We start from the raw sequence: 16085 nt of genomic DNA on the forward strand, positions 1-16085 counted from the left end.
GTCTGCATATTCCTGATTGAATGTAGAATTGCATCTTTATAAATTTTTATACCACTGAATAGTTCCTTTATTTCAATAATCCATTAAAGTGCATTTAGAATCACCACACACAGTATTTAAAACTTTTACATCAGTTAGTTTTGATGTAAACACAAATTTTCATTTCTCTGAAAGCCTATATATTATGATCAAACATTATACATTATTTTATTTTTCACAAGAATCTCGGCATGCTAACAAATATCTTCTTTAACGGTGCAGCTTTTTTACTCTTAATATTTGTGCAGAACCTCTTTTATATATTACTGCATTTATATGACATAGAGGCACTTGGTCTGATTCATGGCTACAGTGTTAAGGAAGCTGGGGTTGCTGTCATGACTTTTTTTTTTTTTTGAAAGGCCAGGTTGCTAATAAAGCTCAATGATATCAGGGTTCTAAATCATGATGGAAATTAAAATCAGCATTTACTTGAGGCTAAGTAGAAGAGTACAGTGCTAAACTTTCCTGGTAAATGGTGCATAGTTAGTAGACTTTGAGGCCGATAGAATACAGTGGACCACCATCAGCGTTGGGCATCGTCACTGATACTGACTTTGGTAGTTTCCCAAAGAACCTTAAACAATCTAAGTTAAGGGCTCTTCCTCATTCTGAAACCTTGATATTCTAATGGAAAGTGTTTTAAAATACGAAACTGGTCTTGTCGATATTAAACAGTATGAGTTGTAGTGTGTTTGTTACATCTGTCTTGAGTCAGCTTTTAATGCTAATGAGTCCAGCTGCAGTCTATGATTCTAGAATCTTCCCCAAACTCATAAATATGCTTTGCTTCAACACAATGGGTATCCCTGTTGCTTCGGCACCTTTTTCATTCTAATTTATTTGCCTAGATACAGCACTCTCTGAAATGCCAGCATCTTTAGAAATGACCTTTTATGTCTTTGTTTCTTATAGAGCTTGTAAAGGATTGTCTTAACTGTAAAGTTAAATCATCCCAATGATTGGGTTTTGTGTCCAGGACATGTCTGGGTTAAAATAATTATTTCATTTGCTTTTTAAATGTATCTACTGGGATAAATGAACAATGTTTCCTCTCTTTCTGTGTTTAGGCCAAACAGCTAGAGGCAAGAGAAGCAGATCTGAAGAAGCAGGATGCGTTTTACCGGGAGCAGGTGGCCCGACTGGAGGAAAGGGTAAGGAAAACTACATTTTGTAAAACATTTAAAGTATGTAATGTAAAATTTGTATTTTTTTTCTCAGCTATTCTCCAATTTCTTTAGAAAAATTAGCGTAAAGTATTGTCCTTATGATCTACATTTAAAAGCTGTTTAAAAGCAAACTCTTAGTTTGCAATGAAAAGATAATTTTTTCACTGCCGTTAGCCCTTATTATTTTCTTGTGCTTGAAGGCTAGATTAAATATTCATCCCTTTCTGTTCCTGAAAGTGACGATACCCTGATTTTCCTTGGCATACTGGTGTCCCATAGACTGGGACATGGGTCAGCTGTCATGCTTTCCACGCTTCAGATGACAGCACTGAACTGGTCCCTGTGAGAGACTGCCGCAAGGCAGGGGCCCAGGGTCAAATGCCCCGTTAAAGCGCACTTAGAAAGGATGCCTTCATGCACCTCTGTTATCATAAGTGTCTTAGTAAAGATATAATGCCCTTTTTAATGTGCTTAAAATTATACACTCATGCCTGGAAAGAGTGTTCTCTTCTTTGGAGGGTGAAAAAGTCAAACGTTCCCCATAGGGGAAGCCAGATGGAAATTATACACTTGCAAAGACGTTGTGGAAGAGATTCATTAGCATATTACTATCATTGTAACCCATTATAAATCTAAGGACTGTAAAATTGTTCTTAGTATCCAAATTTCTCAGTTTCAAAAATGTTATATGATGCCATATGTTTTCACACTCTTTCGAACTATCAAACTATTTTTGATACTTTTGTTTCCCTTCGCTTTCTGAGCAATCATTCCATACTTCATGTCATTGAAGAGAACTAGATTTATTTATTTTTGCTGAATACCAAAATAAGGAAGAGAGCTTTGAGGGAATTTTTTTTCTTAAATGTGAAATCTAAGTACATTGCCTTAGTTAAACTAAGTGGCTTGAATGATATGTTTAAGATGTCTTTAAACCAGCTTTTAGCAAAAGTTTACTGGGGTTTTGCCTATTTCTTTTACGTAATAGAAGTGGTGTTCTTGGATGCAGTGCTCGCAAAAATCTTTTCAGCTCTGCTCATAAATGAGGCTGAGATGAAGGCTTTTTGTCCATCTTCAAACCCGTTGTCCTTTTTAGCCACTACTTCAAACGTATATTTGGTAATTTTCCATGAAGGAAAAAAAAAAGAATATTTCATCCTGTTACATTAAGATGCTGCTTGATTATTTTTTCCCATATTTTTTTTTCTTTTTTGCTCATAATTTTATCAGTTTTAGAAGTCCACAAGTGCCCTATAAAAAAAATGGCAACATAGCTGTGCTACCTCATATTCAGCAGTTGTGGTGTACTTCAGAGGTTTGCATTTTCCTACAGAAGTATTTTCACAGGGGATTAAGTTTTCAACAGGATTGATAAACATTTTGCATCATGTTTTAGACACACAACCTCTCTCCTTTCATATTAACTTTTTTATTTATTTTATTATTTTCCATGGAAGTTATATGAAAGGATGAACCAGACCTTATGTAAATCCACGTTTCTTTCTTCATATCTTGGTTGACATCTTTTATTTTGTTCATGCTGCTTCCCCATGATGCAATTAAATTATCATTGAAGTTCCTAAGACTGATTAAATATTGGCGTATGTAAGCATTAGACAGTAATAAATAATGGATCCCTTAAAATATCTAATTATTTCGGTGTTATTGAAAAATAAACATACTTTTTGTAATCGTGATAGATCTGAATAGGTGAGGAAAGCTTATTTTTACTATACAGTATTTCAATATCTGGTCTAAAATGTATGTGCACACATCTTTAAGCAAGGCCTTGAATAAAAGATTTTTTTCTCATGCAGTCAAACATATCAATTAAGCTTAATTTCTTAAAGTATTAACTGGTTATTGCACATTATGAGCAAGGTATTTTGCAATCACTGATCATGGAGATTTTCTTTTTTATCTCTTTAGATTACATCAGGCTATAACTCTGACCCAAAGAGTCTGATGAAATATTTTTTATAAGCCACTTTCATTTTGAATTGTCAGTGATTCATCCATAAATCCAAGCTTGACTCTTTTACCAACACGTATGGGGTTATTACATCACATCTTACTGTTAAGCACACAGGAGCTCATTTGGTGCAGATAGTAAAAGTGATGAGTCCCAATAAGTGCAGACGATATTGACTTTAAGCACTAGCCATCCATCAGCCACGTTGGCCTCTGGTCAATATCCCTTAGATCAAAGTGTCAACAAAACACCTTCACACATCAGAGAGAAACACGAGATTGAAAAAGAGGGAGAGAGGAAAAAAAGACAGAGAGGAATGGATTGACAAGTTTGAAAGGTTTAAAAAAATGGAGAGAAGTGGAGTCTCAACTCGAGGAAAGACATGAAAGATAAAGAAACCGGATGGCAGGAGACAAACTGGAATCCAAAGATTCCTACTGAAACTATATATTAAGTTGAAGTGACATTCATGTAAAAATATAGAAAAATACAGATATGCACAGTATGAAAAGTCACAAATGATACAAATTATGACATCTTTGAGAAAAGGATGGAAAACTTTTTATTGCAGTGTAAAACTAGCTGCATCATTTATTAATGTACAGAAAAACAATAACTCATACATTTATTTCAAAGCCATTTGGACCATGAAATCTTTACTGAAATCTTTTTTATTGGGTCAGGACATTAGTGAAACCATAATAATCCTGTTAAAGTAATGAGCAACACTGTCCATGTTGTCCCTGTGATTCTGTGAGGGACTTGTATTCGGTTAATTTTGTTTGGACTGATAATGATTCTTCTTTTCTTTGGCCTCATTGCCCTCTTTTTCCACCACTAGTCTGGCTTAAAATAATTTATCACAAGCTGTTTCACTGTACCAACTGTAACCCCTGAAAATGACGGAGTGCACAAAATGTTTAGGAATATCCTTAAACATTGACGTCAGCTCATTAATCTAGTGCTTGTAATTTTAAACCAGCATGAGGGCATTGAAGTAGCTGCAGTTTAAATCTAAATTCAGGGTAAAGGGATTCGAGTCAAACTTTTTTCTCTTTTTTTTTTGTGGTAATGTGGGGTGATTTATCACCACCATAAAAATCACTGACTCGTTAATACTTCATATGTACCACATCAGCATGTAATTATTTAACATAAAGCAAGGATGATCGTTAGTTTGGGGAGGAGGCTCTGATGGAGCTTGCTGCTAAACAGCAGGAAGGTTATTTAAATACAGCATGTTTTAAAACTAATTAATTAATTAATTAATTAATTAAAAATGATTAATAAGTAATTTTACTGTATGGGGCACTATTGTATTTTTTTATTTTTTGTTACACTAGCCCTAAAGTAGTTTCTCCTAATCGAGCTGGAAATAGTAGCATGCATACAGCTAACATCCTTCCATAAGCAATGGATATGATGCAGGCGAGTGGACAGAGATTGCTGGTCGGCCCTGTCCCTAAAATTTGGCTAGCTGGGCCAAATGGTCAATTACTCCAGAAAGTAAAATCTGTCCTTAGTTACTGTCACAGCTCAAAACGGGAAACCCAGTATTCAGACAGACAGCATGATATTTCAAAAAACGTTTATTTAAAAATGACAGATCTGCAGTGAACAGCTAGGGAGTCTAAGGCAGGAACCTCTGGTCTTAAAGTTCAGTCTGTACCCAGAGGATGAGGTAGATCCCAATCGGTAGGATGTCAGCAAGAAGCAGTGAATGCTGCCTAGAGAGTCCCAGACGTTGAATCCCTAAAGAACAGGCAGGAGATCATATCCAAGCAGACGAAGGAAGGCATGATAATACAGAGGACAAATCCAAAGCTGGTATTGAGGAGATTCACAGGAGTCCGGGCCAGGACAAGATCGGAGATCCGAATAGGTACCAAAGCGAAATCCAGGATGGTGTTAGGAAGTTGTTCCAGGTTCAGGAGTCTGAGGACAGGTCAGGCAAACAGATCAGAACGGAAACAGGCAGGCTCAGTGGTCCAAAGGCAGAACGGGTCAGGTTCAGACAATCAGAAAACACTAATGCACACTAGAAGACTCTCACCAAGGCTCGAATAAACTGGCACTGATGACTGGAAGAAGGCAAGTTAAATAGAGACTTGAACAGGTGGAACAGATAAGCGGTAATGAGAAACTGGGCAGAGCTAAACAGGTGAATAAAATGAACAATCAAGCCAGTCATCAGCGCCAAGATCATGACAATTACAGAATGTCTTAGAGATAACTGTCCATCAGCACATCAACAAGTCAGCTGATATTTCTTTCGGATCAAAGATGCTTCCAGTTACTGCAACTAAGCAACTAATTGAACAAACCTAAAATTCATCACTCACATTTGTCTAGTCATTTTCGGTTCCAATCTCTTTAAAAGCCTGAATCTCTTGCTTTGAAAATGCAACATACAGGTGCTGGTCATAAAATTAGAATATCATGAAAAAGTAGATTGATTTCAGTAATTCCATTTAAAAAGTGAAACTTGTATATTATATTCATACATTACATACAAACTCATATATTTCAGATGTTTATTTTGTTTAATTTTGATGATTACAAATGACAACAAATGAAAATCTCAAATTCATCATATCAGAAAATTAGAATATTACTGAAGACCAATAAAAACAAAGGATTTATAGAAATGTTGGCCAACTGAAAAGTATGAACATGAAAAGTATGAGCATGTACAGCACTCAGTATTTAGTTGGGCCTCCTTTGGCCTGTATTACTGCAGCAATGCGGCGTGGCATGGAGTCGATCAGTCTGTGGCACTGCTCAGGTGTTATGATAGCCCAGGTTGCTCTAATAGTGGCTTTTAGCTCTTCTGAATTGTTGGGTCTGGTGTATTGCATCTTCTTCTTCACAATACCCCATAGATTTTCTATGGGGTTAAGGTCAGGAGAGTTTGCTGGCCAATTAAGAACAGGGATACCATGGTCCTTCAACCAGGTACTGGTAGCTTTGGCACTGTGTGCAGGTGCCAAGTCCTGTTGGAAAATGAAATCTGCATCTCCAAAAAGTTGGTCAGCTGCAGGAAGCATGAAGTGCTCTAAAACTTCCTGGTATGTGGCTGCGTTGACCCTGGACCTCAGAAAACACAATGGACCAACACCAGCAGATGACATGGCACCCCAAACCATCACTGACTGTGGAAACTTTACACTGGACTTCAAGCAACGTGGATGAAGTGCCTCTCTTCTTTTCCTCCAGACTCTGGGACCTTGATTTCCAAAGGAAATGCAAAATTTACTTTCATCAGAGAACATGACTTTGGACCACTCACCAGCAGTCCAGTCCTGTTTCTCTTTAGCCCAGGCAAGACGCTTCTGACGCTGTCTGTGGTTCAAGAGTGGCTTGACACAAGGAATGCGACAGCAGAAACCCATGTCTTTCATACGTCTGTGTGTGGTGGTTCTTGAAGCACTCACTCCAGCTGCAGTCCACTCTTTGTGAATCTCCCCCACATTTTTGAATGGGTTTTGTTTCACAATCCTCTCCAGGGTGCGGTTATCTCTCTTGCTTGTACACTTTTTTCGACCACATCTTTTCCTTCCCTTCGCCTCTCTATTAATGTGCTTGGACACTGAGCTCTGTGAACAGCCAGCCTCTTTAGCGATGACCTTTTGTGTCTTGCCCTCCTTGTGCAAGGTGTCGATGGTCGTCTTTTGGACAACTGTCAAGTCAGCAGTCTTCCCCATGATTGTGTAGCCTATAGAACTAGACTGAAAGACCATTTAAAGGCTTTTGCAGGTGGTTTGAGTTAATTAGCTGATTAGAGTGTGGCACCAGGGGCCATCAATTTTGAACCTTTTCACAATATTCTAATTTTCTGATATGATGAATTTGAGATTTTCATTTGTTGTCATTTGTAATCATCAAAATTAAACAAAATAAACATCTGAAATATATGAGTTTGTATGTAATGTATGAATATAATATACAAGTTTCACTTTTTAAATGGAATTACTGAAATCAATCTACTTTTTCATGATATTCTAATTTTATGACCAGCACCTGTAAGAGAGATGAAAATAAATGGAGTAAGATTTTACAATTTCTCAGCATGTGCACACAGAGACCATGAAGTAGCGAGACATTGAAACACCTGACTGCTCGCTTGCACGCCTATTAGTTTCCGCTCATTGCCCTGCATAAAATGACTGGACAATTCCAGATAGATATGCCTTATACGAAGATTTCAGCTCCAAATACAAAACACAATTAAATAAAAGAGAATAGCATATAGTCTAGAACTTGGTAACAATTCCCTAAACATCAGCATAGAAAATTGTTTTGGGTGTTTATTCAGGTCTTGTAAAGAAAGTAAAATGAATTTGTCTTCAAAAGGTAAATGAGAATTTATCTAATTTAGCCACAAAACTAGCAGTTTAGTTTCAGATGGTAACAGTGGTGGGACCAAGCACAGCTGTAGATCTCCTAACCAATTATCTTGCCCTGTAGTTATCAAAACATCATACTTCTCAGCTTCAAAGCTGTCCCTATTCCTCTTAAATTGGATAAATTGCATTTTCCTGACGGTGTGCTGCTAGTTGAATGTTATTCTCCCCAACAGTTTGTGCCCCTTGTGTGTTCTCCGTTTGCTTCCATATACACCAGGATTCCCTCGGCTTCGTGAGCACTAGAAAAAGGGAGGCAAAGTGACCAAAAGAGAGCAAGAAGGAGCAGGATAGAATCCAAGTCTGATATATATTACGTGTCTCTTCCAATCCAACATGGCCATTCATCAGAAGGGCTTTCAGTGACAGGCCATCACCAGGCTCCCAGACAGCTCTGCCTGCTGCCTCCACTGCTGCCGTTCATCGGGGCCACAGCTACCAAATAGCCCCTGAAAACAATATCTATATATTTATTAAATTTTCACTCAATACCTGCCTCGCTGTAGAACAATCTCATATTTAACAATCAGCTTGCCAATGTGTTTTTTTTTTTTTATTCCACCTTCCAGATCCCTTTTAATCCTCCCTCCACATCCATCTCTCTTTCCCAACCTTTTTCAGTTTTCTTTCTCTCTTTTTTCTTTTGGACTGGTGTTTGTTTTGCTTCTAAATGCCTCAATTACTTTTTTTTTCTTTCACAAAATATTTTTTTTGTCACCCTCCTTCTGTATTTCTTTTTGTCTCGTATATCGATGAAACGTTTTTTTTCTTCTCCTTTGGAGAACAATCACAGCAGCAATTGTCATCTCATAGCAAAGCTCCACAGCTCTATAAAAGGAACTCACTGGAGAGAGAGAGCATTAAAAAACAGTAATGGTATTCGTCTCTATCTCTGTCTCACGGTGCAGCTATCCCTTACTCTGTCTGTCTTGATTTTTTTCCAATCTCTTGCCCTCTTTTTCTCTTTCCAAAACACATTGTAAAATGTCTGTTTTTCAGCAACAGAAGCCACAATTTTAAAGCATGTATTCTCTATGTAACTCCATCATGTAAATAACGTGCATTTGCTACCAGAGTTATAAAGAACACCATAAAACACGTACATTAAGATGTTTTTTTTTGGATTAGCAAAATGGTTATATTTACAGAGACGTCATTTATAGGCTGTTTAAGTATATACACTATATTGCCAAAAGTATTTGCTCACCCATCCAAATTATTGGAATCAGGTGTTCCAATCCCTTCCATGGCCACAGGTGTATAAATTCAAGCACCTAGGCATGCAGACTGTTTTTACAAACATTTGTGAAAGAATGGGTCGCTCTCAGGAGCTCAGTGAATTCCAGCGTGGAACTGTGATAGGATGCCACCTGTGCAACAAATCCAGTCGTGAAATTTCCTCGCTCCTAAATATTCCACAGTCAACTGTCAGCTGTATTATAAGAAAATGGAAGTGTTTGGGAACGACAGCAACTCAGCCACGAAGTGGTAGGCCACGTAAACTGACGGAGCGGGGTCAGCGGATGCTGACGCGCATAGTGCGAAGAGGTCGCCAACTTTCTGCAGAGTCAATCACTACAGACCTCCAAACTTCATGTAGCTCAAGAACAGTGCGCAGAGAGCTTCATGGAATGGGTTTCCATGGGCGAGCAGCTGCATCCAAGCCATACATCACCAAGTGCAATGCAAAGCGTCGGATGCGGTGGTGTAAAGCACGCCGCCACTGGACTCTAGAGCAGTGGAGACGCGTTCTCTGGAGTGACGAATCGCGCTTCTCCATCTGGCAATCTGATGGACGGGTCTGGGTTTGGCGGTTGCCAGGAGAACGGTACTTGTCTGACTGCATTGTGCCAAGTGTAAAGTTTGGTGGAGGGGGGATTATGGTGTGGGGTTGTTTTTCAGGAGCTGGGCTTGGCCCCTTAGTTCCAGTGAAAGGAACTCTGAATGCTTCAGCATACCAAGACATTTTGGACAATTCCATGCTCCCAACTTTGTGGGAACAGTTTGGAGCTGGCCCCTTCCTCTTCCAACATGACTGTGCACCAGTGCACAAAGCAAGGTCCATAAAGACATGGATGACAGAGTCTGGTGTGGATGAACTTGACTGGCCTGCACAGAGTCCTGACCTCAACCCGATAGAACACCTTTGGGATGAATTAGAGCGGAGACTGAGAGCCAGGCCTTCTCGTCCAACATCAGTGTGCGACCTCACAAATGCGCTTCTGGAAGAATGGTCAAAAATTCCCATAAACACACTCCTAAACCTTGTGGACAGCCTTCCCAGAAGAGTTGAAGCTGTTCTAGCTGCAAAGGGTGGACCGACGTCATATTGAACCCTATGGATTAGGAACGGGATGTCACTTAAGCTCATATGTGAGTCAAGGCAGGTGAGCAAATACTTTTGGCAATATAGTGTACCTTCTTCAGTCCAAAGTTTCCATTCTCAAGAACTGTGGTACAATCCAACCTGCAGTGACCTTTAGAATAAGGCCAAAGAAAAATGCAAATAGGCCACATTTCATGATTTGCCTTGTACTGTAGCAAATACATTTACTACTTCATATCTGCCAGGTTCTCAAACAACTGAAAGGGCTGAAACTTATCTGCATTAGCACATATTTAGGTAATTGATAGGAGTTTGTAGAACTTGGCTTTATGCAGAGCAGGTGGTTTAGCCACTTATTTTAGTGTGAAAGACTGGAGATCCCTGTTCTATAGTTATTAACACCTATAAATGCATTTTGGATTTTAAATATACTTGGAAAAATATTAATGCAGCATTTTCTTTATGAAATCTAGTCATATAATGGAATACACCCCAAATCTAGGTTTTGTTGCTGATAGTTGTCATACTGTACACAACCCCCCACCTGTGTCTGCTGCCTGACCTGATTGGAAACCGACCTTCAAAAGGTGGTGAACCCATGTGAAGATTGTTTGTTGTTAAATTTAAGCTGAACCCAGGCTAATCAGCGAATTATGCAGCCCTGTAGGATGCTCTTTTTACTTTAATCCTTATGAGGTTCACCAAAAGGCTGTGCTCTACCTCTTGTTACACACCTGTATTCATTTATGTTATTTTAATCCTGGTTTCTGTTGTTGTTGATTGATTTTCTAGTTTCTTTGCCATTTGCTTAATTTACTGTAAGTTTGTGGTTTCATCTTGTTTTTGAAAGCCTCACTGTTCACCTTGGTCCTTCTTCAACTTCATTCAGTGTGGGAAAGATGGTTGAAATCTTCTCAATGTTTTTTTTTTGTACAGCTGACTCTAGATCAGCAGTCAGTCTCTCCATCAACTGGAGGAGTTAAAGTATTTTTTTCTTTTTTCGCCTATGTCTATTGGATGTAATGATTAGTTGGAATATTGTCTTATTCTTGAAGGACTGTTTCAATTTGACTTGGCAATGGCCTGAGGGGGGATTCAAGATTTTATGGCTGAACCTGGGATTGACTCTTGCGTAAGTGGCAGACAGGCAATGGAGTTGGAATACTGTGAAATTACAGAACATACCAAACATCAGTGTATAGTCTTTACATTCAGTAAAAGGTATGCAGGCTACTTAGGTGGAATTACAGAAGTCGTTTCAATCCAATATGGAGCCATTTTCACATAGTGAAGTGCAAGTTGCTTTTTGAAGAGCTGCTAGCCATCAGTGATGCTAGAAACCTTCTAAGCTTATTACAGATTCAATATACCATCCTTACACTCACTTCACAGAGATGGCTGATTAAATCCTACACCAGATTGGCTAATCTTAGCTTAACCCTTTAACACTCTGGGTGACCAAGCAGTTAAAAATGAATTTCTAGGTGCTACGTCAAACTTTCTGTACTTTATGCACCAGCTTTGGCAAGCCTAAGGTTACTTCTGAAGTTAGAAAAATATTGCATAATATTTATTTTAAGAATTTTGTTTTATGTTCCTTTAAATAAAATATTTATTGTAATATCCCATATATTTAACATATTTGGGATTTATCTTCATTTCCTCTCATGAAGCTACTTAATTTGTGGATAAAATCTTCATAATCGTATCACTATCACTGTATTCCTCACACTTACATTTACTAGATCAAAACCTGAACCTTATCCCTTAATTTTAAACATAAAATATTTGAATCAGTTGTGAAGTGGATGAATCAGCTTAAAGATATCTAAAACATTATTGTTTTTTGTTTCAGCTTGCTGCAGTATTTCACTAATCCTAGTTGTGTCGTTCTATTAAATGCCGTTCTACTGTGCAGCAAAGAGGGAGGGTCCAATAGCACTTGCATTTATGTGCTTAATACTTTTCGATGGTTTCTCTTTCAGTTGGGTGTGTATTTAAGTGCAGCTCGTATCTTCTCCATATCATTGCACTACATTAGCAGTTAGGATTTGTCTTTGTGAAAGCCTGCTACATTCTTGTTGATTTACAATTGTGTTAATCCAGTGGTGCAGCAGAGTTGAGCAGCCCAGAACACTTTATTAAATAAAGCAAGGTTGTGTTTGCAGCTGCAAAAACCCTGATTATTAACGGAATGTTCTCAACCAAAGGCTTCAGTGTTTGTCTTGTCTGAGCTAACAAAAGGTCAAGGTTTTTGGGCAAAATCAGTTGGGAATAACAGCAGGATATCACAATTTAAGACCACTCAGTAATCACACAAATTATACTCTTCTCTGCTGTTGAGTGAGTCACTGTTTATATCCAGCCCCCAAGGAGCAGGTACACCATTTAGTTTGTGTCTACACATGTTCCTCTATGGTGTTTATCTTTCAGATATTTTTTTTACTGTTGTGTACAAAAAATAAACTGCATATTTTTATGTGTTTGCTGCTGGATCAGGGAAAAAATACCTTGCAATCACTGACACACAATCTTTTGTCGTCTCAGGTGGATTAGTGCGCTGATTAGTGCCAGCTCTGCCATTTAGGCAGGTGTTATTACCTTATACTTAGTATTCCAGACACAGAACCAAGTCAGTTCCGGTTCTCTCTCCTTCTTTGCCATTGGTTCAATGTCAGCACCAAGGAGAGGATTTATTCTGCCGTCTTTAGCACACCTTTACAAATTTGTTATTTTGTGGTTACCGTATTTTCACGACTATAAGGCGCACTTAAACGTCTTTTTTTTTCCTCAAAATGTGCGGTGCGCCCTATGGTGCGGTGCGCCTTATGTGTGTTGTAACTGCGACTTTTGAGACCACCTCATTGAGGAGATGATGAAAGAGTGGCTGAATGTAAGGAGACCAGGTGTTTTTTTTCCACCCCTCACCATAGCTGTTAATATGTAACTCCATGCGTGCCCATCTCACAGCTGATGTGAAAAACATGGGGAAACAAATTAACGCTGCTCGACATCGGTGTGAACCGGACCCAGCAGGTGCAGCAGAAGCAGCGAGTTTACATGCAAAGTCAATGGTTGACGCGCATATAGGTGCAGCAAAAGGTCCCGCAGCGCATTTTGGTGCAGCACGTCGGGAGCGTTTAAGCATCTGAAGCGCCGCGCTTCTGCTGCTCGAGATGGAAAAATTGAAGTTTTGCTGCTGGACGCGCCGCATCAACCAATCAGAGAAGCTGATCTGGGAGCTGCCAGCGAGACAGACACAGCACTCTGATGACATATGATATTAACGCAAATGGAAAAGGCTGGATGGATGCGTGGCTGAGGCAGGTGTATGTGAGAAGACTAGGTGGTTTTTTCCACGCATCACCATCGCTGCGTGCCCATCTCACAGCCGATGTGGAAAAAAAGGTGAATCAAATGAACGCTGTGCTCGCCGTTATCCCGGGGGTCTGACAAAGGAGCTTCAACCGCTCGACATCGGTGTGAAGCAGCCGTTCGAAGTAAGGCTGCGAGCGGCGTGGGAGCGATGGATGACCGACGGAGACCACAGTTTCAGGATAAGAAGGCAGCGCCGGGCAGATTACGCCACAGTTTGCGGATGGATTGTAGATGCTTGGACTAAAGTGTCTGCTGGCTCTGTTGTTCAAGCTTTCGCAAAAGCCGGCATTATTTCTGAGGAGCTGCGCTGCACGGAAAGTGACTGACAGCGAAGAAGGGGAAACTGGCATGTCTGATTTAGCGCAGCTGTTTTATTCAGAAACAGAGGATGATGACTTTGATGGGTTTGATTAATACTTTGTAATAAATACATGAATAAAGCACAATCATACTCAGTTTTGCTCCCGCTGTATTTTTCTCCCTGAAAACTTAATTCAACAGCATCCCCGGCGCGTCTCCTCCTCTTCATCGCGGTGGCTGGCAGGTGTTTTTTCATCTAAATAATCTAAATCTTGCAGCTATATTTGCTGTGATCAGTGGGAATAAAGTAGTTTTAATATGTTTTTAAGTGAGAAAGTCCACCTGAAAACTTAATAATTGCAGTCAGTTCATCCAGATTATCTATTTCTGTCGGAGGCGCTCAGACCCCCACATACCAGCGGTGCGCTGACAGCAGAAATCTCTTCATCAGCAGCCTGTAGGCTGGGCAGCCTGGGGTTCACCGCGGCTGCTGGCAGGTGTTTTTCATCTAAATAATTTTAGCTGCAGGCACCAGGATACCGGCAATAAAAGCGAACATATTCCGTCAGCAGGTTTCAGGATTTTAAGTTAATTTAGGAGTGACCACAGCGCTGTGTCATCTGCGATGTCTCTGTCTCACGGCCAGCTGCCAGGTTTGATTAATACTTTGTAATAAATACATGAATAAAGCACAGTCATACTCAGTTTTGCCCCCGCTGTATTTTTAAATACGCAGTAGAGGTATTTAAAGGTAGTAGAGGACTTGTACCTGTATATAAAAAACGCGCCCTATAGTCCGGTGCGCCTTATGTGTGTGTTAAATACAGAAATGGGACACATAACTGAGAGTGCGCCTTTTAGTCCGGTGCGCCTTATGGTCGTGAAAATACGGTATATTCAAGCAGGCTTGGTTAAAAAAAAAATCGTTTTCTCTGTTATTCTGTTTAAAGAAAATAGCATTTTTGTTATTTTCTCAGAAGGACAACATTTAAATCTCAGCATATTCATAAAAAATCATTCTGTAATATGTTTTTATCATATATGTTCTCCTAAATATACACATTTATCATGACTGCATTTTTTATCTACATTCTCTTTAGCTATATAAATGATTCAGTCAGTTATGGCCACAGAAATAGTTTAAATACTCCATACATCATGACTCGGTGAAGTAAATTCAGTAAAGTGCAGTTCATCTATAAAATTGTCCATCCAAATGAACAGAAATCTAATTGGTTTTAGACCTTTTGTCAGTGTCATGTCCCATCCTCTTTTACCTCTACAGCACATGACTATTGATCTTTTCAGCAGTGCACTTCATTCCTATTGATCCTTACTGAACTATGATGAATGTCTTTTCTCTAAGAAGGTGAAGACAAGATGGCAGCAAAAAGCTGTCATAAAAAAAGCATCTCATTGTTAGTTGATAAAGTATGCAGACTTTTTTTTTAAAAGTTTTGTCATTTTAGATGTGGTTGGAGAACTTTGAGAAGTTGGAATGCAGCTGGCATTTTTAATGTTTCCATAAGTCATTGCATTTGTTTTTAGCTAATTCCATTCCTACCAAATTCTCTATAGTTAATTATTTATAACATATTCCAGCCTGCATTCAGGAATATTTCACAAAAGAGGCATATGAGTGCAATATGTCTATTTACAGATTGAGTGATATGAGTTATCAACAAAAAGTAAAGTTTAGTTATTCAATCCTTAAATTAAAATCACTTCATAGGGATACATTTCTTTTACTTAGAGAAAATCCAGAGATGTCGTGTAATAGTTGTGTTCTTGTAGCTTTATATGGTGGCTCCTGAACCCCAGCTCATGCCTAGTGAATATCCCATGAACTCTTAGTTAGGCTTTGCTTCTCAGTCCTCTAAAGGCTGCCGACTTCTTCCTGTTTACTGTTTTCAAAAACACATATTCCTGTTACTCAGCGTACTATTGACATTCTTGGGTGAATCTCCATATAAACAGTTAGCTTCTGTAGGAAATGACCTGTTTAGCATTGGCTTTGTTGTGGAGGGTTTTCACAAATATCTGCTGGACAGCTGTCAAGTCAGCAGTCTTAACCAGAACTGTTTAGGACTTAACTTGAGATTTTGAACTTCAAACTCTGAATTTGGGGTTTTCATGAGCTAAAAGCCACAACCATCAAAATATTTCATAGCTTAAAATATTTTGTGCTGGAATATATTTTATTAATACAATTAATTTTCGAAATGATATGGATTTATGAGATTCATTCGTATATCTTAGCAAAACCTTTTTTAACTTTATATTTAATTCAATGCTGTTGTATATCTGAATATGTACATGTTTCTATGCTGAACTTGGCCCACATGTTGCCTTCTAAAGTTTTAAACAATATCATTGAGCTTTGGTGTTAGATTGCTGCATTATCAGAAATGAAAAGAAAAGCATTTAAACCCCTATGGGGATGCCATTAGTTGTTGTCAGCTAGTGGATATGCTGACCTGAGTGTAAATGGTTTTACA

The 16085-nt window shown here is 38.9% G+C and overlaps 1 protein-coding gene across 3 annotated transcripts in view; it reads left to right on the forward strand.

Moving 5' to 3' along the window:
- chchd3a (coiled-coil-helix-coiled-coil-helix domain containing 3a) overlaps nt 1–16085 on the forward strand; it is a 108310-nt gene that overhangs the window by 64366 nt on the left and 27859 nt on the right. For all 3 annotated transcript variants that reach the window (XM_038298555.1, XM_038298548.1, XM_038298562.1), the window contains one exon: nt 1110–1193. In XM_038298555.1, the coding sequence (XP_038154483.1) occupies nt 1110–1193 (84 nt within the window). The remainder of the gene's footprint in view (nt 1–1109; nt 1194–16085) is intronic.

The sequence above is a fragment of the Cyprinodon tularosa genome, unplaced genomic scaffold (genome assembly GCF_016077235.1).
Source record: "Cyprinodon tularosa strain WSP-4 unplaced genomic scaffold, ASM1607723v1 ctg111, whole genome shotgun sequence".
Taxonomy (NCBI): Eukaryota; Metazoa; Chordata; class Actinopteri; order Cyprinodontiformes; family Cyprinodontidae; genus Cyprinodon; species Cyprinodon tularosa.